Raw genomic sequence first — 20,623 nt, forward strand, 5'->3', positions numbered from 1 at the left:
AAAAATATTATTTTGATATATTTCTGAGTGAAAAGAACTTTGAAAAACAATCACATCTATATTCTCAAACATATTCGATGCATTATTATACATTTAAGCAGTGACTCGAGAATTATAATACAAAAACATATTATTTAATAAATGTTATAGACATAGATATCTTTCCAATAGTTGCCACATACTTAAAATTTATATTCCGACATATGTGTTAATCACTATGGTATTCAACAACATTGTTACTTATAATGTCCTTGATTAGCAAAACATATATAGAGATAATCAAATTTGATTTGGTTTTATATTTTAGACCAATTTTCAAGAAGCAAAACACAACTAATTTTAAAATATTATTGACAATTAACAATTAATCTATTCATTTTAAATTTTATGGTGTTGAATGCTAACCACGTGTTAGCAAGATAATTTATTTACATAAGTCAATTTAACATATTTATTATGATTTAATCCATTCATTAATCTCTCAAAGTTAAACTTTGAGCTACTTTATTATAATAAAGTTAATTTTTTTTATTAATATAAATATTCGAATAGTTTGCGCACACCTATGGAATAATAAAGTAAATTTACGTACCAGGGCTTGTAGCCCAGCGGCAGAGGCAAGGTTTCCTTGCCTCTATCACCTGGGTTCGAGCCCTAGCGTGCACGCCTGTCACCCCCGCGGTGTTTTACATGTCTACTGGGCTTGCAGAGTGTTCAGTGGGTCCGCGGATTAGTTGTGGTGCGCGTAAGCTGGCCCGGACATCCCGGATTACCTAAAAAAAATAAATAAAAATAAAGTAAATTTACCTGGACAGTTTGTTGGTCTGGACTTCGGCATACCAAAAAACGATTTTCTTTTTGAATAAGGTTTTGGCTTCATTTATCCTATAGAAATCCTATGATCCTTTAGCTGGCTGTCTACACACAGGGACCCACCAACCCTTTTGCTTACGTGTTCATCCCCACAAACGCCTCTCACTCACAGCTCTAGAGAGAGAGGGGGAGCAAAACTCACTGTGAACTACATTGTAGTCCTTGTAGATTCAGATATATTCTATTCTAGCCTTATAGTTCTCATTTTTCTAACTTTAACCTTAAAGTCCTGTAAATAATTTATAATGGCATAAACTGACTCAAGTTTATAATTTGAATAAATTACCTCTACACAAGGATACCATTAAGAACCAACATATATGTATTAATAATTTCAAGATTGTGAATAAAGGGTTTTTTTGACCAGTAAAAATCATTTTCTTTTCATTTGATTATTATATCCCACAAAAGCTTTAAGATATCTAAAAAAAAAATCTAATAAAAATAAAAATTCAAAAAACAAGAAAACAATACGCTTACCATAAGTTTTCATCAACTATTTTATAAACCATGCTATTCCATGTTTAATATTAGTATTTGTTTTTTTTTAAAAATTCATTTAAATCATGGGACCCACTCTTGATTGTGGTCGATTTTGCAAATTAAAAAAAAAACAACTATTCATTATTTGGAAACTATATTTTATATAAAAAAATCATTCACTCGGAGTGATGTTATTAAATTGTTTTTTTCAAAATGAGTATTCCATCAATCCCCAATTAATTATTCAAATAATATCAATTATTAAATGGATGAACTCAAATTGACAGTCTCATTACAGATATTATTAGAAAACTCAATTATATTGGATATTTCGGAATAAAGATTCTAATTTCATGTTTTCATAAATACCGAAGTGTGACATGCGCTAAAATCTAGTTATCCGAAAAAAAAAAAACATTTATAGTTAGAGACGCACAAGGACAAAAAACTGTAAAAGAAAGAAAGAAAGTACAATACACACAAAAAAGGAAATTCGCTCTCTCTTTGTGGCTTGGTTCATCGAAGCTTTCACCTCCAGCAGCATAACCGCCGTGTGCGATCCGGGGTCGTGTTGGCATGGCGGTTGAAGAAGAAGAAGACGTAGAGAGCTGTGGAAGCAGAGCAGTGGAGTCGTACTCTGCAATAGCGAATCCACCATCACGACACCATCACCAAAGGCAAAAGCTAGAAGTTTATAACGAAGTTTTGAAGCGAATTCAAGACTCGAATTTCGAAGAAACGAATCTTCCTGGATTTGATGATAACCTTTGGCTTCATTTCAATCGCTTACCTGCTCGGTAATTTACTTAATTCAGCGCTAATTACAAATCTTGAATATATATATATATATATATATATATATATATATATATATATATATCACGTTTCTTGTCAGGTAGCAGCGAAATAGAGAAGGAAATATTGGATTTTTCTTCTTTTTTCATTCTGGCTTTTTGCGGTTAAGCCTGCGAATTTATTTCTCTATTCGCATGTGTTGTGTAAAGCGTAAATAAAACAAGGATCTTAAATTCTAATAGTCTGAAGTCCTGTTAGGCTTCTCTTGTTTTCTTTTTGTGTAATTTCTTACTTTTTTGTTTTAGTGATCAATAATGTAGATATGCGCTGGATGTGAATGTGGAGAGAGCTGAAGATGTGCTTATGCACAAGAGATTACTTCAGTTGGCTGAAGATCCTGCAAATCGACCGGCTTTTGAAATTCATCTCGTGCAGGTGCAGGTTAATAATAGTAGTAAATGCTACTTGTTTTTTTTTTAGCGAAGAAATTCTGTACTAAATACTACCTACCATTTGCTTGTTACCCACTCATTCATTCAACGGCAAGACAATGCTATTTGTCTTAATATAAAGTGTTTATAATGTTGATAGGGTTAAAACAGATCATTTGCGTAGTCTGATTGGTGGCTTCTTTGTGTTACAGGTGTATCCTGCCTTGAATGGAAATTCTTATGCTTCTGTGCATTTGGATCCGGCAATGAAAGAAGATGCACAAACTTCTTATTTTTCAAACAAGCAGGGGTACGTCGTTATATTTTTGTGCAATATAACGTGTTGTTTTTTGTTGATTCATGTTTCTCTCTCTCTGATCTGCAGAATGCATCCACCACCTACATTTGGCTCATCACCTAATCTTGAAGCATTTCAAGCCTTTAGATATCATGTTGAAGATGGAGATGGTGCTGCAAATTCTACGCCATGTCTTTCTCAGTAAGAGCTTTTATGGACTGTGAATGGTTATACTTTTCCCTGGACATTGTTTGGTGTCAATGTGTAAAAAGTGGAGAACTTTCTGATGTTAGCCTTATTGTGATGTTAACTTCAATTCATGTTTACATATAGATTATCCATTTGACTATATTGTAGCTCTATGCACGAGATCACCTTTTCAACTGTTGATAGGCCAAAACTTCTTAGTCAGGTTGGTGACTAGTCCTATTATCATCTGTGTAGCATATTTTGTATGTACTGGGAACAATTTGGGATTGATAGTGCCATGCTACATATGTTTTTCAGGACAAATATGGTGAAATTTTTTCAGATTATCTCGGGCTTTCAGCTAGTAGAGATACAGCTATAATATATTCTCTAATTAGTAATGGCAACACACACGTGCACACACTCCCATGTGGAAACATTCATACATTGCCGAGTGCCTAAGATTGCATTTGACTGTATCAAGAAAAAAGAAAGAAGAGCGCAATTATATCTAAAACTGCATCATTTGGAACATTTAACTTTAATTTATACTCTCTGTCTCATGTGCTTGCTCACATGCACCAGATAATAGATATTAGTGAATAATTTTCCAGTTGACTTCCCTGCTTGCGGAGATTGGATTGAACATCCAAGAAGCTCATGCCTTTTCCACTGTTGATGGGTTTTCTCTGGATGTTTTCGTTGTTGATGGTTGGCTTCGTGAGGTATGGTCCTATTCTTTTCACCAGTTAGAAAAATCAAGTGTTAGTTATTTTGTGGTATCAGCCTGCTATAGTCATGATTTTATTCAATGTTTTTTTTTTCTTGATTGCTTAAAAATAAAGAAAAAAAATGAGGGCAACATTAAACTAGTCTAAAGTAAAAGATGCACATCTCATGTAAATTTTATTCCTTGCTCATGTGGATTTTAAATGTTATTATTTTATCCAGCACTCTTGGTTTATGAAATTCTCTTTTTAATACTGAGATAATTGCCAGACTGACATTGTTTGCTCACTGTACTGCTTGGTCATGTGCGTGGGAACCTTAGGAGACCGAGGAGCTTAGAAAAGCTCTAGAAAAGGAAATCTTAAAGTCCAAGGTAATTTTTCTTCATACTGCACTTTTATTCATAATTGCAGTTTTGCATATCTCTAAAATAAATCTTTTTATGAATGCTTGGTGCTAGAACACCCTTTGTTTTAATTAATATGTGTATCAGCCATCTTTAGGGTGTAGGATGTATGAATTGTTGATGGTTATGTTTGTAAAGTGATTACTTAACTTTTTTTTCATCACATTCTCAAAAATCATTTAAAGTTAAACTAACCTCATGGAGGTTATGGTTCTATCCTCATTCCTTTGCCAGTGTATGTGGCAAGCCTGTTAACTTGTTGCTGCTGAAATGATCTTTGGGGGAAAGAGTTGACCCAATTTTAAAGGGAACTGTGATGTATATCTAGGTTTACAGTCTTGCTATGGTGTGTTAGTAGTTGTTGGCTATATCTGTGATTTACATCTTCTGCTTGATATGCTACATGATGATTAAGCAACTAGTTCTTAAAGGAAGTCCTTAGTAATATTAGCGGGCAGAACCAAATACTGTCTGTGTTCTTCAACTTGAAACAATATATTTTTTTAAATTTATTTATTTATTTATTTTCTTGCAGTTTGTGCTCATAGCCATTCAGTTAGGGTATACAGCAACTCAAATGCTTCAATAGACTTGATATTGGTAGCATGTTCTCTGAATAGTTAACCATTCCAGTCAGAGTTCAAATCCAATACCTCTGGACAATTCCCCATACTGGAAATGATAAAATGCCCAAAAAAGAAGGTTTAAATCTTCTCTTTGTTCTTGTTTTTGAAAAAAAAGAAGGTACTCCAAATTCATTAGATTCAAAAACACCAGTATTCATTAGGATATCTAGATTGTGGAAATTGTAACAGGATGGCTCATCTTCATTATATGAACTAATTTCATAGGGTATGCAACCATGAAGGTGGGCAATATTAAGTACCAACTACTAACTTGTGTACATTAGAATAGTTGAATGGAATTCTTTTCCTGTATCAGCCACTCATATTTTAATTTTGAAATGCTGTATGATTGATCAACCTGGAGCGGTAATAGCCGGCCTATATTTGATAGTTTGCAATACTCCACAAGAGCAGTGCTTTTCAAAACAGCTTTCTGTTTCTCTTGTTGGCGAGCAGAATAAAACAGGGATTGAATCTCTTCCAGATTGTGTTGAACTACCTAGTGATGGAACTGATGTCTGGGAAATTGACACAAGTCTATTGAAAGTTGAAAACAAAGTTGCATCTGGATCATATGGTGATTTGTAAGTTCTGTCATTTGAAATATATGTTACTCTGCTGATTGCAAGTTATTCAGTTGATTGTTCATTTAACCACTTCAGGTACCGAGGCACATATTGTAGTCAGGAAGTGGCCATCAAAGTGCTCAAGCCTGAGCGTGTCAGTGGAGAAATGCTTAGGGAGTTCTCCCAGGAAGTTTATATAATGAGGTCTGTAAGAATATATGCCTGAAAGATCTCCAGCCACCATTTCTAAAATGTTTTGTTTGTATACTCCTTAATTAGATATTTCTTTTTTCTTTAATCATTTTAAACAGAATAAGCAAGTGAAAAAGGTCTATTTCTAGTTGATCTGGAACAATTAGGAGATTTGCTAGAAGAAATATGGGGTAGGTATTGGTGGAGCTTGCATAATGTAGTTGTAGTTAGGTAAACCTAAAGGGATCAAAGAATTACATAAAAATGTACGAAAGAACTTAATTGTATGAACAAAAAACTCAACATTTCTAATTCAAGAATTGAAAACCCTTACATGCAAATATTTGTGATATTCTTTCTTCAAAATAATATTTTATTAAAATAAGAAAGTCTCCTATTATTATCAAGATAAGGGAATAAGAATTTACTGATAAAAAAATCAATACCTGACCACTTCTCTATGGTACTAGTTGTTGCTTCATTGAATTTGCGGACTTGGAAACCGCCTATTTTCCAGTAGAAATGCTAGCCTACATACTTATCTAGCTAGATATACAAGATCGTAAATACAAAATATAAAACTAAAGAACTCATACCTTTCTACTCAGGAGTATCTGCTATGCCTTTTCAAGTAGAAAGCTTTTACATGCACGTTGAAGTTACTTCTGTTGAGAATGGTGTTAATGCTTAATTTGTAATTTCCATAAACCTTTATATAAAATGATGGTGCTCCCTCCCTCTCTCATCCTTGTAAACCTTAATAACTTTTTACATGCAATTGTCCACCTTTTCTGAAGCTTCTCTCTTGTATACAATCTTTTACATGCATCGATCCACCTTCTTCACTAAGCTGTGGTGGGGTAACTCTCAGTATCTCTTGATATTTGTGAAAATTGTAACCTTTTGCAATTGTTGGTTTGCAGGAAAGTCAGGCATAAGAACGTTGTGCAATTCATAGGTGCATCCGCCCGGTCTCCAAACTTGTGCATTGTGACTGGTACATCCTAGTAAATCTTTCACATCTTTGCTCAATGGAATTCTTACCTTAGGAGTTGATGTTTCATGAATTTGATATTGCTGTCCTGCCCCTCTGCCCCCCTTTATTAGATATGAAGTATTTTGCTAATAGATGGAATGGTACTGCATAGTTGTATGTTAAGTGGCAAAATGTGAGTTTGACAAAACTTACCAATCATGCATCTAATTCTGCTCTGCCTTTTCATTTGCTTCACCAATATTCACCTTTTGGAGTTATATTTTTGCTTTATCAGAGTTCATGGCTAAAGGAAGTTTATACGACTTTCTGCATAAACAGAAGGGTGTATTTAAGCTTCCATCCTTAATCAAAGTGGAAATTGACTCAAAGGGAATGAATTATCTCCACCAAAATAACATAATTCACAGGTTGTAAAAGTTGCTGATTTTGGGGTTGCCAGAGTACAGACTCAATCTGGGGTAATGACAGCTGAAACAGGAACATACCGCTGGATGGCTCCTGAGGTACATTTTACTTGTATGTGAATTTTAAGTTTCTTGTTCATGTTGTTTTACATGGTCATACCTTGGAATGTTATTGGGACATATGATCTTGCATGCCATGATTTTATGTTTTGATTGTGTCTTTGTTTGTTTCTCCTACCTAATTGAAAAAGGAGCTTTTTTTATTTTTTATTAACACACACACACACACACACACTTACAGTTGTTTTAACTACATGAAGGTGATTGAACACAAACCATATGATCACAAGGCTGATGTTTTCAGTTTTGGAATAGTTGCATGGGAGCTTCTAACTGGAGAAGTAAGCACAGCAGTTTTTAGGAGGAAAAAAAAAAAGTTCTATTTTTCAATTTTATTTTATTACTTACTAGTTATAATTGTAAAAATTTCACCACTTATTCGTTATATTTTATGACCAAAATCACAGCTTCCTTACTCATACTTGACCCCATTGCAAGCAGCAGTAGGTGTGGTGCAAAAGGTATATCCATTTTGTTCTTCATATTAACGTAAAACTAATGCATTTTTCTCATTTTTAAATGGCACTTTCACTTTTTAACCAACATTCCTGTAGGGTCTACGGCCCACAATCCCCAAGCACACTCATCCAAAACTTGCAGAACTGCTTGAGACTTGCTGGCAGCAAGACCCAAATCAAAGACCCAATTTTTCTCAGATAATAGATATCCTTCAGCAAATAGCCAAGGAGGTAAGGGAATTACGCATCAGTTCCATTGAACAATTATAACTTTCTTTATTGAAATAGGTTGGAGATGAGAGAGAAGATCGCTGCAAGGATAAATCATCCGGTAGCTTTTTCTCAGCACTGATCAAGGGTCACCATTAACTGACAAGGAGCATATGCTGTTAATAATGTTTGCAAATTTAGCCGGTTCCCATCACACATTCTTCTTTTTCTCTTTCCTCTCTAACATCATTTTCATTTCCTTTTTATAGTGCTTACCCGATAACTGTACAGGGCTTTGCCCTAGCTCAGTTATAGCTTTGTCTTTTTTTCCCCATAATTAAAAGTTCCAGGTTCCTAATGTTTCTTTTGTTCCAATTTCTTCTCTCCCTTGTTTTTTCACACCTTAATTTTCTATGCTAATTGGCATGTAAATGTTTGCATTATGTATGCACAATGAACAATTGCCAGGTTGGGAAACGACTGCAATGCACAATGAACAATTGCCAGGTTGGGAAACGACTGCTCTAGAGTGTTGTTCAACCTTGTGTTAATTGGTGATTAGTAGACAGTTGTGGGTATAGTTTGGACAACTCTTTACCATGAATATGATTCATAGATAGATCCGCAAGTCAAATAGAAGGTACGAGTAATAATTAAACTAGTTGCAGATGCTACACAAATTCGACTATTTCTGCTAAGAAATTTGTCAAGATGGGAGATTACTGTGTTAATGTTGCATGGGGTATGGAATTTTAGAGCGCTCTCCTTGAATTGTATAGTGATATGAGTTTAGACCTTAGATATGAAGATGTCCTGCCTTGCTCAAACCTGTACCTGCAACCGGACGAGCGCTTGTATGCATTGCAGGGCTATGCAAGATTGTTTCCTTGCATGCACAACTCGAGCTAACGCTTGCAATTTCACCAGGCTCTGGAGTGCTTGAAATGCCCGTCTTGCTTGTCAGTGTTTCAACCACAAAACTCAGGAAAATATTATCACGGCACTGAACAAAATTGCTGTGGATTATACTTGCTACATACATGATACAAGGTGACCCCTGAAATTTGCTTGAATTGTGATTGCTGCTGTACCTTCTATGGTGAGTTCTCTCTTTGAAGATGGTGAAGCTACGCTAATTAAGGTCTTGAGCAAGCATTGGAATTGAGAATGATGTTTGTATGAGATGACCGGAGAAAGTTTCTGCGAACTTCGTCTAACCAGTTCCAAGATGCCCTTACTTGCCATATCCTGGTTCTCTCTTTTGTTGACAAGTTGCAGCACCAAATCTAATGTCTTGTTCGCTCAATGCCTTTTAACAAGAGGTAGCTAAAAGGTAGGAGATGTGCGCTCCATGTTTGCTTAATTTTGAGGGGCTTGTTTACTTTGCTAAGCGTCTGTCAGGAACGAAGAACGTGGCTGGATGAATATCTGTTGACAGTTCTGTGTGGGTTCGAAGCATTAAAGCCTTGAGAAAAACAAATGAAATTTAAATAATGGCGACGAATCTTGTTGATACAGTTTTGATCTTGGCTATTTTCTGGTGGATGTAGGGCTAAGGAGGATCTTACTGAATAGTGAACCTGCCTACCAACCCATTCCCTTGAGAGATATACACCAGATTCTTGTTTCGTGTTATTACGCCGGATCACATTAATTTTTTTTTTTTAATGTGATCAACATATTAAAAAACATATACCTGTGATTTTGCAAGAACTCTTCAAAAGTATCATAACCACAAAAAAAAAAAACAAAAATATTCAAAAAAATATATTTTTGATGCCTACATGTTCCATTTTGTAATTTTTTTGATTATTTCTCTCTTTCATATCTTTTTTAAAGAAGTCAAAATAAAAAATAGAGAAGAAGGGGTACAAAAGATAAATCTAATCACCACTGGGAGGTGAAATTATATAAAAAAATAGAAAGAAAAAAATAAAAAAATAACCAAAAAACCTTTTCCACACATAAAACAGAAGCAACCACATGAAAAAGAGGAAGAAAAGTCTCGGTGTAAAAAGAAAAAAAATATAGAAATAATTGAAACTTCTTGTTGTTCGTTTTTTCACCTCAAGGTGGTGGTGGTCAACACAATCAACATAGAAGGGACAAGGGAAGGGTGGTGCTTTTTATATGCTAGGTGGCTCATGGGTCCATGCATTGGCAGCAATAGTAGCACATGGATCCACATGCCAACACTATCCTCTCAATTCCAGTGACATCTTCACCAGATTCCACTCGCTTTCGGTCCACCTCAATTTCTCTAGAAGGTTGATTTCAAACCCCATATATTTTTTGAATAATTATCCTAGTTTATTGTTGATTTTGATGTTTGTTGTGATGAGATTTTTTGGATTGAATATATTTTAATGCATTATTGTGAATGATTGAAGAATTAGAAGTGTGGGATCATATTGAAATTGCATGTTATTATGATGAATTGCGATTTTGTTTTTTGAAAAAAATATTTTGTTAAACATGAATATGAATCAATAAGTTGAAGGGTGCTTTTGGTGATACCTTCTCAATTCACTTTTACATCATATAGTAAAATATTATCATATAGTGGGTCACCTTTAAAGTAACAACAAATGATTTAAAAAAAAATAAAAAATATCATATTCTTTTATCATCTTTATTTGTAAGTATAGTTTTGATGATTTTTATGTGTTACAATATATTATCTATATTGTTGCAAGTAGACCTAGGTTGGGTCATAGTGACGCCATATCGGTCTAATGAGTATGAGCAGCGTCATTTGGGCTCATTCTAGACATATTCAAAAGAATTGGGGAAATTCTCAATTTTTACCACCTATACGGGTCCAATGCTCATTTCACAAACAATCAAAATGACGAGTCTATTATTCTTAGAGATAGACATTGAATTTTTATGAGTAGCAAATTGAGGAGTCTTTTTAACACAGATGAAAGCACAAACAATAGGACAATAACAAGCCAAAACATATTTATGATCGAAATACAGTACAACACAAGAAATCTAATTCATAGTTTTATCGCGAAAGAAAAATCTCTATTATGATCTCTCTTAAGAGGTTTACAACTCTTTAAATAAGCTTAGAAATCATAAGAAACCCAAAAATAAAGAAAAAGTAATAAAAGTATTGAACAAATTAGGAAAATAAAATTATCAATCTCAATACTTGATTTTTTAAACCAAATAGGAAAAAATAAAATCACCATAAAAGAAATTTTTCCTAAATTAAATAGGAAATAATAATAACTAAGTCAAATATTTTTTTTTTCTAAAAATCCTCCTGCATCAATCTTCTCAATTGGAGAGAATTCACCCTCGAGGTTAGATCTTCATATTATTGTTGTTGTTGATCATTTTAAGTGGTGTTGGTGCCCTTGCACTCCTTTAACTTGTTTCCTTTTATACCCTTGCTTTTAACAACCACCTCCCAATAACTAGGCACCAATATTATACATTTCCCTTTTATATGAAGGGTATATGTATTATGTCGTCCGTAATTTATAACATTCCTATTATATTGCCATGACCTAGCTAATAACAGATGACACACTATAGACACCATATCACATCAATTATTATCAAATATCCCTGGACTATAAACAACAAAATGAGACAACGACTATCCATAATTACTTAGGTGTCTTTATTCAACCAAGTTAACTTGTAAGGCTTAGAATGACTCTTGATTTTTAGTTAGATCTTCTTTATTCCCTCAACGAACTCCATATTCTCACAACTACCACTATATTATTAAGTTGTAGACCTTATCTTTATGGTGCACGTCAAGTGAAAGATGCTAGTGTGTTGCCGATATTCTTTTGAATCACTTTTGGGAGTCAGCAGACTCTTTCAAATGACTAGGTTAACACTACCATCTTCACATAGAATCTCCCCACTATTATTCGAGTCATCATAAATAGAATTAGCCACATCACATGTAGGCTTTTCTATTAATAGATTCTTACCTGATTGACGTTTTGGTTTACTACACTCATCAATTCGATGCCCTAATTTGCTACATCTGTAACAACAAATTCAAAAAGTTGAATTAAAACCCTGACCTATACTCTAACATGTTTATTAAGTTTGTTGAGTAGGTTTGGCTTGAATGGTGGTTGGCCTTTTATTATTGTTAGGTCCTCCTTTATTATATTGATATGCTTAGAAACTCCTGCTAATTTTCCTAGCAGCCTATTATTTCTCAACCGTAAAATTCCTTTGATATACCTCCAAAACTATTCATAAATATGCAAGCATAACATGTCCTGAATGGACCATGATAAACCACTTAGATATCTCACCACGAGTTTTTCTTTCAATTTTGCCAAGTCATTCCTGACCATTAATTAATAGAACTTATCAATATAATAATGGATAGATTTACCTCTTTATCTCAACATGTAGATCCATTGGTATAGGGTTTGGTTATAGCCAAAAGGAAAAAAATGCTTCTTCATCTTCTTTTTTATCTTGACCTAGTTATTGATTCTTGGTTTCCATTGCCTCTCTTGTGACCTCTTTAACTGTTCATACTAGGAAAAATCTTGACCCTTTAATTTGATCACAATCAGTTTTATCCCCATTTATTATGGAACCTCCTTATACTAAAAAAGTCATTCAACTTTATTTGACTAATGGATGAATTTCTTTGCTTGTAAAGTTCTTACAAAATCAGGAAGTTTGATTTAAAACCAAAATCTCTATGATGTTCTTCCCTATTAAGAGGTTGCCTTATATGCATCTGCCTCTGGAAAGGGTTTTGTATGCTAACAAGAGATCCTTAGTGGGTCTTTTTTTTTTTATTAGAGCCTTTTTGTTAACCGTAAGGTAAGCTTTGCAATCTAGCTTTGTAAATCATCTACCATAAGCTCCTACACATCCCTTTACTTATGGGGAACCTCTTCATCCTCTATTGTCTAAACACACCCTACTCCATGACCTCTTCCTACCATGATTTTTTTACAGCACATAACAAAGAAAAAATAACTTGAGAATACAACACACAACAAGCAATAACCTGAGATCTTTGGGCTCTAATTACAACTGATGTAGGCAAAAACATAAACAACAGAACAATAGAAAGTGAAAACAGATTAATAATCAAAATAGTGTAGAACACAACAACCCTAATTTATATTTTCATTGTTGAAAAAATAACTTTATTATGGCTTACCTCTTTAAGAGGCTTACAACTCCTTAAACAAGCCTAGAAACCATCTTAAACAAACTAAGAAACCTGGAAATAAAGGAAAAGTAATAAAAGTCCTAAACAAAGTAAGAAAACAAAATTACCAATATCAATACTTGATTTTCTAAACTAAATAGAAAAAAATAATCATAAAAGAAAATAATTGTCTAAATTAAATAAGCAATAATAATAACTAAAAAAATATTTTTTTCATAAAAATCATCCTGCATCACTCCTACTATTAGGGAAAGATATTGGACTTTTATAGGTGGCTTAATCGACGAGTCTTCTATCTTTGCGTTTGACGTCAAATTTTCATGAACAACCTAATCAACGAGTCTCATGTTTTTTAGGCGAACATCAAGTTGTTTTTTTAATTTCCTAATTTATCCTTTTTCATGTTCTTGAGAGTTCTGGTAAGTCAACACAAGCGTATTGAGGCTGATTTGATTTGGTTTAAGGCTTGCTTATAAGACTTAGCTTTTTTATGGGTTTAAGGCACATTTTGGGTTTTTTTGGGTTCTTGATTTAAATGTTCATAGCTATAGATTTTTTTTATATATAAATTGATATTTTAGCTCGATTTATGTATTTAGATCGAAGTCTAAACTTATATGTTATTGTTCTTTACCCTTTTCTTATCCATTAATTGCTTAGTTTGGGCAAATCAATCATTGAAAGTTTAAATATAAGAGTTTATGTTCTTGGTTGATGAGTTTGATTTCAAGTTATGCTTCATTTGTTTTTCTTATTCAATGCATCATTATTTTATAATACATCTTGCAAATTGATCTTTTTGGTGGTTTGATCTTCAACCATTAAAGATTGTTACAAATGAAACTTGGAAAAATCTAGATGAGAAAGCATGGGTGGAGAAATATGCAGCATTACCACAAAGCAACTTCAAGTGGAAAGCACTTTGGATGAATAATACATCATGTATAATTTGTTGTGGTAGTAAAATATAGCCCCTTTGATTGGGATCACATGTTACATTGGTTATGCTCTCACACTAGTAATGAGACAACTTGATGGGATACAATACATGTTAAGAACCTTAGGTTTAGCCGATTTCATGGGATCTTTCAGGAATCAGTCATCATTGAAAGAGCTCAAGGTTATTAAATAAGACTAGGAAAAACTTTTTATGGTATAGAAGGATGAAGGAAATGAGTTTGAACCATCATTCAACCAAAATTATATCATTTAGAGAAATAACTGGCTTTTTAGAATGATTGCTAGATACCTATAAATAGAGTAGCCACAAGTAACTAGAGAACGCTTAAAAAGAAAAAGGATTGACAATGAGAAAGAGCTGAAAAAGTAGTTAGAAAAGTTTATAATTGACCTTTGCAACATCAAATAGCAACAATAACTCCTAGAAAAATAATTGGAAGAAGAAGATAAAATGATAAGTTTCTTGAATTAACAGCTAAAAGAAAAGGATGAACAACTAGCAACCTTAGCAAAAGATCTCAAGGAGGAAAAAGAATTTAAAAAAGGGCTAAGATAACTAAAGAAATAGTTAAAGAGATCTAAAAGGAGTTGGGAATTCAAATAGACAAGCACGATGAATTAGTTAACAAATATGTGAAAATAGAAAAAGAAAGGGTTAAAATCAAGAAATCAGTTAAAAGCATGATGAGTGTGGCTAAAGAAATAATAGATTCCTTGAAGAAGAAAAATGATAACCTTAGAAAAAAATTAGACGATGACAAAAAGAAGAATTGATTAATTGAAATTGATATTAAAAAAGAAAGAAGGATACGAGCCCAATATATAACACAATCAGAAAAAGAAAGAAGTGCAAGGAAAGCAGTTGAATCTGACATGAGAGACTACAAGAAAAGGGCAGAGTGTTCAAAAGAACAACTCATGGTATTGTAATTCGAACTAAAAGTTTGAGAGAAAGAACTAATGGAGCTAAAAGGCCAGTACTTCCAAATAAAAAAAGAACTAAACAGGTCAAAACAGAGCGTCATGAATGTCAAGATTACATCGATAGTTAAGCTTGAAATTAGAAGAGAAGAGTTGCGATGAGAAATGGCTTAAGTAACCTATCTGGAAAACACATTACGAATGCTTGAAAGATACAATAAGGTTTTGGCTTCTAGTAATGGTTTTCTAATCACTTATAACACTTTATTCCATGACAGGATAAGATAAATGACAAGGTAGTTTGAGTAACTAGCATTTCAAGCCGAGAGATTACAACAACAGGCTACTCAGGTAGAGAATAATGCTATGAACCGCTCTTATTAGGAATATAGCTAATAGAGGCACTGTTTTTTGTGAGTAGTGATGTATATGTGTATTTGGCTTTTGTAATGAAAGGGATGCGACTCAGTTTCTTTCTTATATATGTGTTTGAAATTCAATCATGATAAGAACTTGGCAAAATACTCCTTGCAACAATTAGCCAAAATTAGAAATCTTGCCTAAAATTAACGAAACGAAAGTCATGAATCAAGTTCAAAGAAGCTAATCCATGTCCAAGTGGTCCAAGATGAGAAATTACTTATCTATTTTTTTCAAGATAGCCTCAGTGATGATACACTAGCTTAGTACACGAGGCTTAACAATATTAACATTCAAGGGTGGAAAGACTTGGTAGGAGCATTTATGAAACAATACAAATTCAATATGGACATAACTTTAGACGAATCTAGTCTTTTAATGATGGAGAAGGGAAATTAAAAAAAAAAAACTATTCGGGAATACGCCTAGAGATGGAGAGAGAAGTTCACCTAGATCGATCCCTTTTTATTGGAAAAAGAAATGATCAATTTGTTTTCCAATCCGTTCAAAGAACATTTCTTTGACTATCTAGTAGGTGTCATTACCCAACATTTTAAATCGAGCAAACCATTAGAGCTGAGAAAATAATAAATCCAACTAAAACTAAAGGATTCACTGGGAAAAAAAAGGACACAAATTTAAACAACCTTGAAAAAGAGAGCTATCACAATTCCTTTCCAGAAACCCTTTTTTATATTCAATGTAAACTTTTTCAACTTTTTCCTAAAAACTCATACCAACACCCCAAATAACCAACTAAAATACTCCAACTGAAAGAACCTTTCACCCCAAAAATGATTTTTATAGAAACAATGAACACCTTCCCCCACTTCCTATATTACTTGGAGAAATGTATTAGCATCGGCTAAATAGCACCTAACCCTACCTCACTTTCTTTATTGGTATAAACCAGACATGAAATGTACCCACTTTCTATATTACTTGAGAAATGTATTAGCATCTCCTTAGCATGAGCTAAATAACATCTATCCCGACCTCGCTTTTTTCATCGGTATAAACTAGACATTAAATGTGAATATCATGATGATGCTTCTGAGCATAGCATTGAGATGAGAATAATATTGAGACATGCCACGCTTTCGAAACTATTAAACTAGTATGGAATGACAGTAGAAAAAATATTAAAGGTCCTCTCTTTCTTGTTATAAAACCATATTCGATTAAGAAATATAAGAGATATCATGACATATTTTTGTCAGATAATAAAACATCCTTGCACATTTTTGTCCAGGTTTTTATTATTATTATTATTATGACTGGAAGACAATGTAGCTGGGTGCTTTGTTTCCTAGGGACCAAAAAAATTGGCAACTGGATACAAATCCTAGCCAATTATATACTCTTCTGGGTAAACAAGAGACTAGTACTTCATTTTTTATTAATTCAAGTTTAGACTCGTCCAATGATAGGTCAATAAAAAGTTCTAAAACAGGAAAGACTGCTCACTAACAAAACAGACACAGCCTAAAATTACTTGATGAATATAACTTAGACTACAATGCTAAGTTTTCACATCATTAATTACAAAGTCATGCAAAAACCTGCCGATTTTACAATATCAAGCAGTGTGGAGAAGCCATGTTCTTGTTCATTTCGCACAGTTGTTTGGCATTGTTTATCTGTATCCATCCAATTTCTCCATACTACAATGTATAAATCATATACACGAGGGAGCTTGAAATTATAGATTCTCACTGTCAGAGCAATGATTTTCCAGTGAATCTGGATATTAGGAAGATATAAAGTGGCTCCATTAAGGCAGTTAGGAAGCTGAAGCATTATAAGGGTTTTTGGCCAAAGTTGATTTCTTCGCAAACTGCTTAAACAGCTTGATAAGCTCACAAGTCCTTGTGTCTCTGCCAGAATAGAGGCAGAGATCGAGTGCTGTTAAGCCATCCTGAGACAAACAAATAATTTCGATGCATTATTAACTTGAAGATGGAGGTAAATAAAAGTAATTTATGATGACATTGTGACAAAAAAAAAAAGGGTGCGGAAACTACTGGTAAGATGACTTTCCAAAAATGCCCAACTATTAAGCTTTTTCTTGTTTTGTATCCCCAACTATTAGCTTAAGAAAACACAAAAGGATGCCTGTCTATCCAGCACCTTAAACAAGACCAGTTCAAGAAATCCTTTGTGCTAATACATTGCATCATGTTCATTTATTGATCATGGATCCTCCACATAAAGAGGTCTGCTGATCCTTATTAACAGTTTGCGTTAGGTTTCAAACTGCAAGCAATTTTGTCAGTATCTTCTTGTACGTTACCAGTTGTGACAGTATGCAACCAAGCTTTACTATCATCTAAATGACGTAAACAATAGTATGAAAAACCTACACATACAAGCAGCAGTCTAACATCTTGGATGAATATACATACAATGCAATGGTATGAGAGATCCCTCGAATTGTTAGATATTTACCAGGTTTTTAATTGTACTATCTGCTCTTTTTATTAATAAAAGCTTCACTATATCCGTTCTTCGGGCTTGAACAGCAAGATGTAATGGTGTCCATCCATCCTAAAAGGGTAATAAATGAGAGTGCTCACCAATACAGCATCAAAACTGAAACAGAAAACATGAAAGAAAAAAAAAAGTAGGGATATATCATCCTCACATTGTCCTGAAGGTTTATATCGACGTTATATAACAGAAGAACTTTGATAGCTGGAGCAGATGCTGTTTGAACTGCATAATGCATCAAGGTGGCACCCTCCTGTCATCAGCAAGAAATGAGCAAGGTAAAGATGGTATGAATCACAAGAGAAAATGGCTGCATAAAGGAAGATTATAAGTTTTTAAGTTAAACATGTTGAAATTAGAAGATAAAAAAATATAATGATTATATCGAAAGCAAATAAACTCAAGAAATAGTCATTGTGTCAATACTCACTGCATCATGTACAAAAGGATCTGCTGATTCTCTCAACAGATAGCTGATTATAGCTTGCTTTTTGCATATTATTGCTCTGTGAAGTGCAGTCCAGCCATTCTGGAGAAAATATAATGATCCAAAGTTCAAAATTGAGCAATTCCAAGCATTTTTGCATCCAATATGAAATATAGGGAGGGAAGTGTATAAAACTTGATGAGACTGGCAGAATCCAATAAGGTCATTCCACCTACCACATCCACAGCATTGATATCAACATTATGCTTCAACAATGCATCCATAAGGTAGAATTCTCCTGATGCAGCAAGTGTGTGGACAGGCAGCCATTTTATCTGCAAAGAATCCAATAAAAATAAAAAACTATAAACGATTTGCTGGTTTGCATGATGTATTTTTATCCAAAAATAAAAATAAAAATGCACCATGTATAGCCTTCATGATTTCTTCAAAGAAGAAAGACATACATGGCTGAAAAATGCAGGGGGGAATATTGTCTTTGTGACTGTAAAAAACTATTCATTTGGTTCTGTAATCAGATTGAAACATCAGCTGGCAGTTGGATAACTAAGAAATGAGAAAGCAGCAACAAATGATTATACAGCAATAAATATACATCAAAATCAAATACACTGACTAGAGTGTTTCAAACAGAAAGTGAACTCACAGAGGTAGCAACTGCTAGATCAGGTACCCGCTTATTTAACAAAACCTTTTCCTCTTTCGTAAACAACTTGCGCTTACCTATTTATTCAAACACACAAAAAAGAAAAAAAACACTATGAACGGCAAGATCTTGAAGCTCGCATGCAAAAACATAGAACAAAACAATGTAACATCAGCTTCCACCGAATTCTCAATACTTTTATGTAACATACAGCGAAATAGCATTAAGTGAGAAATTGAGAGAATTGACATCACATATTCTTCACAGCTTACACCAAATTACAACTAAAATTTACTAGTTTTGTATCAATCAAACCAATAAAACCAAATTCAATTACTCAGTCAATAAACCATAGTATCAACAAGAAAACAACAAACACTACGAAACCCAATTTTAAAACTTGAAATAGAAAAGCAATTACCTTCAGATTTCTGTTCACCAGGCTCATAACCCTCACCGTTAAAAAACTCTCTAACATCATCTAAACCTCTCCCATAGACCGCCCATCTAGGATTCTTCCCTTTCACTCTCTCACTAACAATCTCCCTCACTTCATCCTCCTCCTCCTCCTCCTCCTCCTTAATACTCTGTGGATAATCAAGCACAAGTGGCTTCAACTGTGCCAATTTAGCTTCTCTAAAAGCCTGATACTCCTCTAAATTCACATTCCTAATAGGAACCAACCCTTTCCTTTTCCTTTCAAATTTTTTATTATATTCCAATTCTTGAGCAATCTTTCTCCTTTCTTTTTTACCAATATTAATCTCTGCTTGCACTTCTCTCCAATTCTCTGGCACCAAATTCTCTTCTTCAATTTTAGGAACAACCCTTTTTATCTTTTTCTGAACAGACCTCAACTTTGAATCCTCAATGGCATTTGAATTGTTTTCCAAATAAGGGTCTTCAAAAATGCCTTCTTCAAAGACTATACAGTCACCAATGGCATGGTCTTGGTCTTCAAAACTGTCATTTCGTATAGGGAATTGGGATTGTAAAGAAGGTGAGAAGGAGTGGATTTTTGTTGGGATTTTTAGAGTTTTGAAAGATGGAAACTTGAGAGATAGAGGAACGTGTAGTTTTGGGGTTTGCGGGTTTAGCAGAGTTGGCAGGGACATGGTCTGTCTGATTGAGGTATGAAGTGGAGGAGATTTCGGCTGTGTAGCCTGTGTGTCTTTGAGAACATGGGTTATTATAGTCCAGAACAATTTGCTGATGCTGTGAGACTAAACAAGTTTTAGTTAATTTTTTCTTTTCTTATTTTTCTTGGACAGCCACTATACTGAATATTAATGTTGTTCAATCTAGAATTTCACCATACAGGTTACATGCGCAATGATGTTCACAGGTAAAGTTTTTTTTTAACCTGAAAAAATTATTCAGACGACGCTAATATTTTCAAAGAAAGATAAAATATTTGATATTTAAATTATTAATTTAACTAAATTTAATAGATTTAGTTAATTTAATAATAAGATTAAAAAAATATTAGCGAACAAATTTTTTTGACAGTAATTAGCTATAAAAAATGAGTTGCTAATATAATACTTTAAAAAAAAATCTTTTTTTTGTTATACTATGTTGTGGACACCTTCCCACTACTAAAAAGAGTTCATTAAGATGATTCTAACGCCACTAATAAAGGCTACACAACCACACCAAAAAAGGTTTCACGTGTCATCAAAGCAATGACTTAAAAAACAAACTAAACAAAATATTATGAAGCGAACATCTTATACTTATAAGTAATCAATTATTTTTTTAATTCAAAAACAAAATTTCTTT

At 33.6% G+C, this 20,623-nt stretch overlaps 1 protein-coding gene and 1 pseudogene across 2 annotated transcripts; one reads left to right on the forward strand and one right to left on the reverse strand.

The window, feature by feature from the left end:
- Positions 1-1,776: 1,776 nt before the first annotated feature.
- Positions 1,777-8,135, forward strand: LOC133673416 (serine/threonine-protein kinase STY17-like; annotated as a pseudogene).
- An 8,589-nt stretch (positions 8,136-16,724) lies between these two features.
- On the reverse strand, positions 16,725-20,053 carry LOC133672616 (ankyrin repeat domain-containing protein, chloroplastic-like). Of its 2 annotated transcripts, XM_062093078.1 has the most exons (7): positions 19,263-20,050; positions 18,842-18,918; positions 18,411-18,509; positions 18,178-18,276; positions 17,902-18,000; positions 17,706-17,804; positions 16,725-17,175 (listed from the first exon to the last, which is right to left on the reverse strand). In XM_062093078.1, exons 1-7 carry the CDS (start codon positions 19,954-19,956, stop codon positions 17,041-17,043), a joined length of 1,302 nt encoding a protein of 433 aa, XP_061949062.1. In that variant the 5' UTR covers positions 19,957-20,050; the 3' UTR covers positions 16,725-17,040. The 2 variants fall into 2 exon arrangements, with proteins under 2 accessions (XP_061949062.1, XP_061949063.1); XM_062093079.1 differs by lacking the exon at positions 17,706-17,804 and having other exon boundaries at positions 19,263-20,053.
- Between the last annotated feature and the right edge of the window lie 570 nt (positions 20,054-20,623).

The sequence above is a fragment of the Populus nigra genome, chromosome 14 (assembly GCF_951802175.1).
Source record: "Populus nigra chromosome 14, ddPopNigr1.1, whole genome shotgun sequence".
In the NCBI taxonomy this organism is placed as follows: Eukaryota; Viridiplantae; Streptophyta; class Magnoliopsida; order Malpighiales; family Salicaceae; genus Populus; species Populus nigra.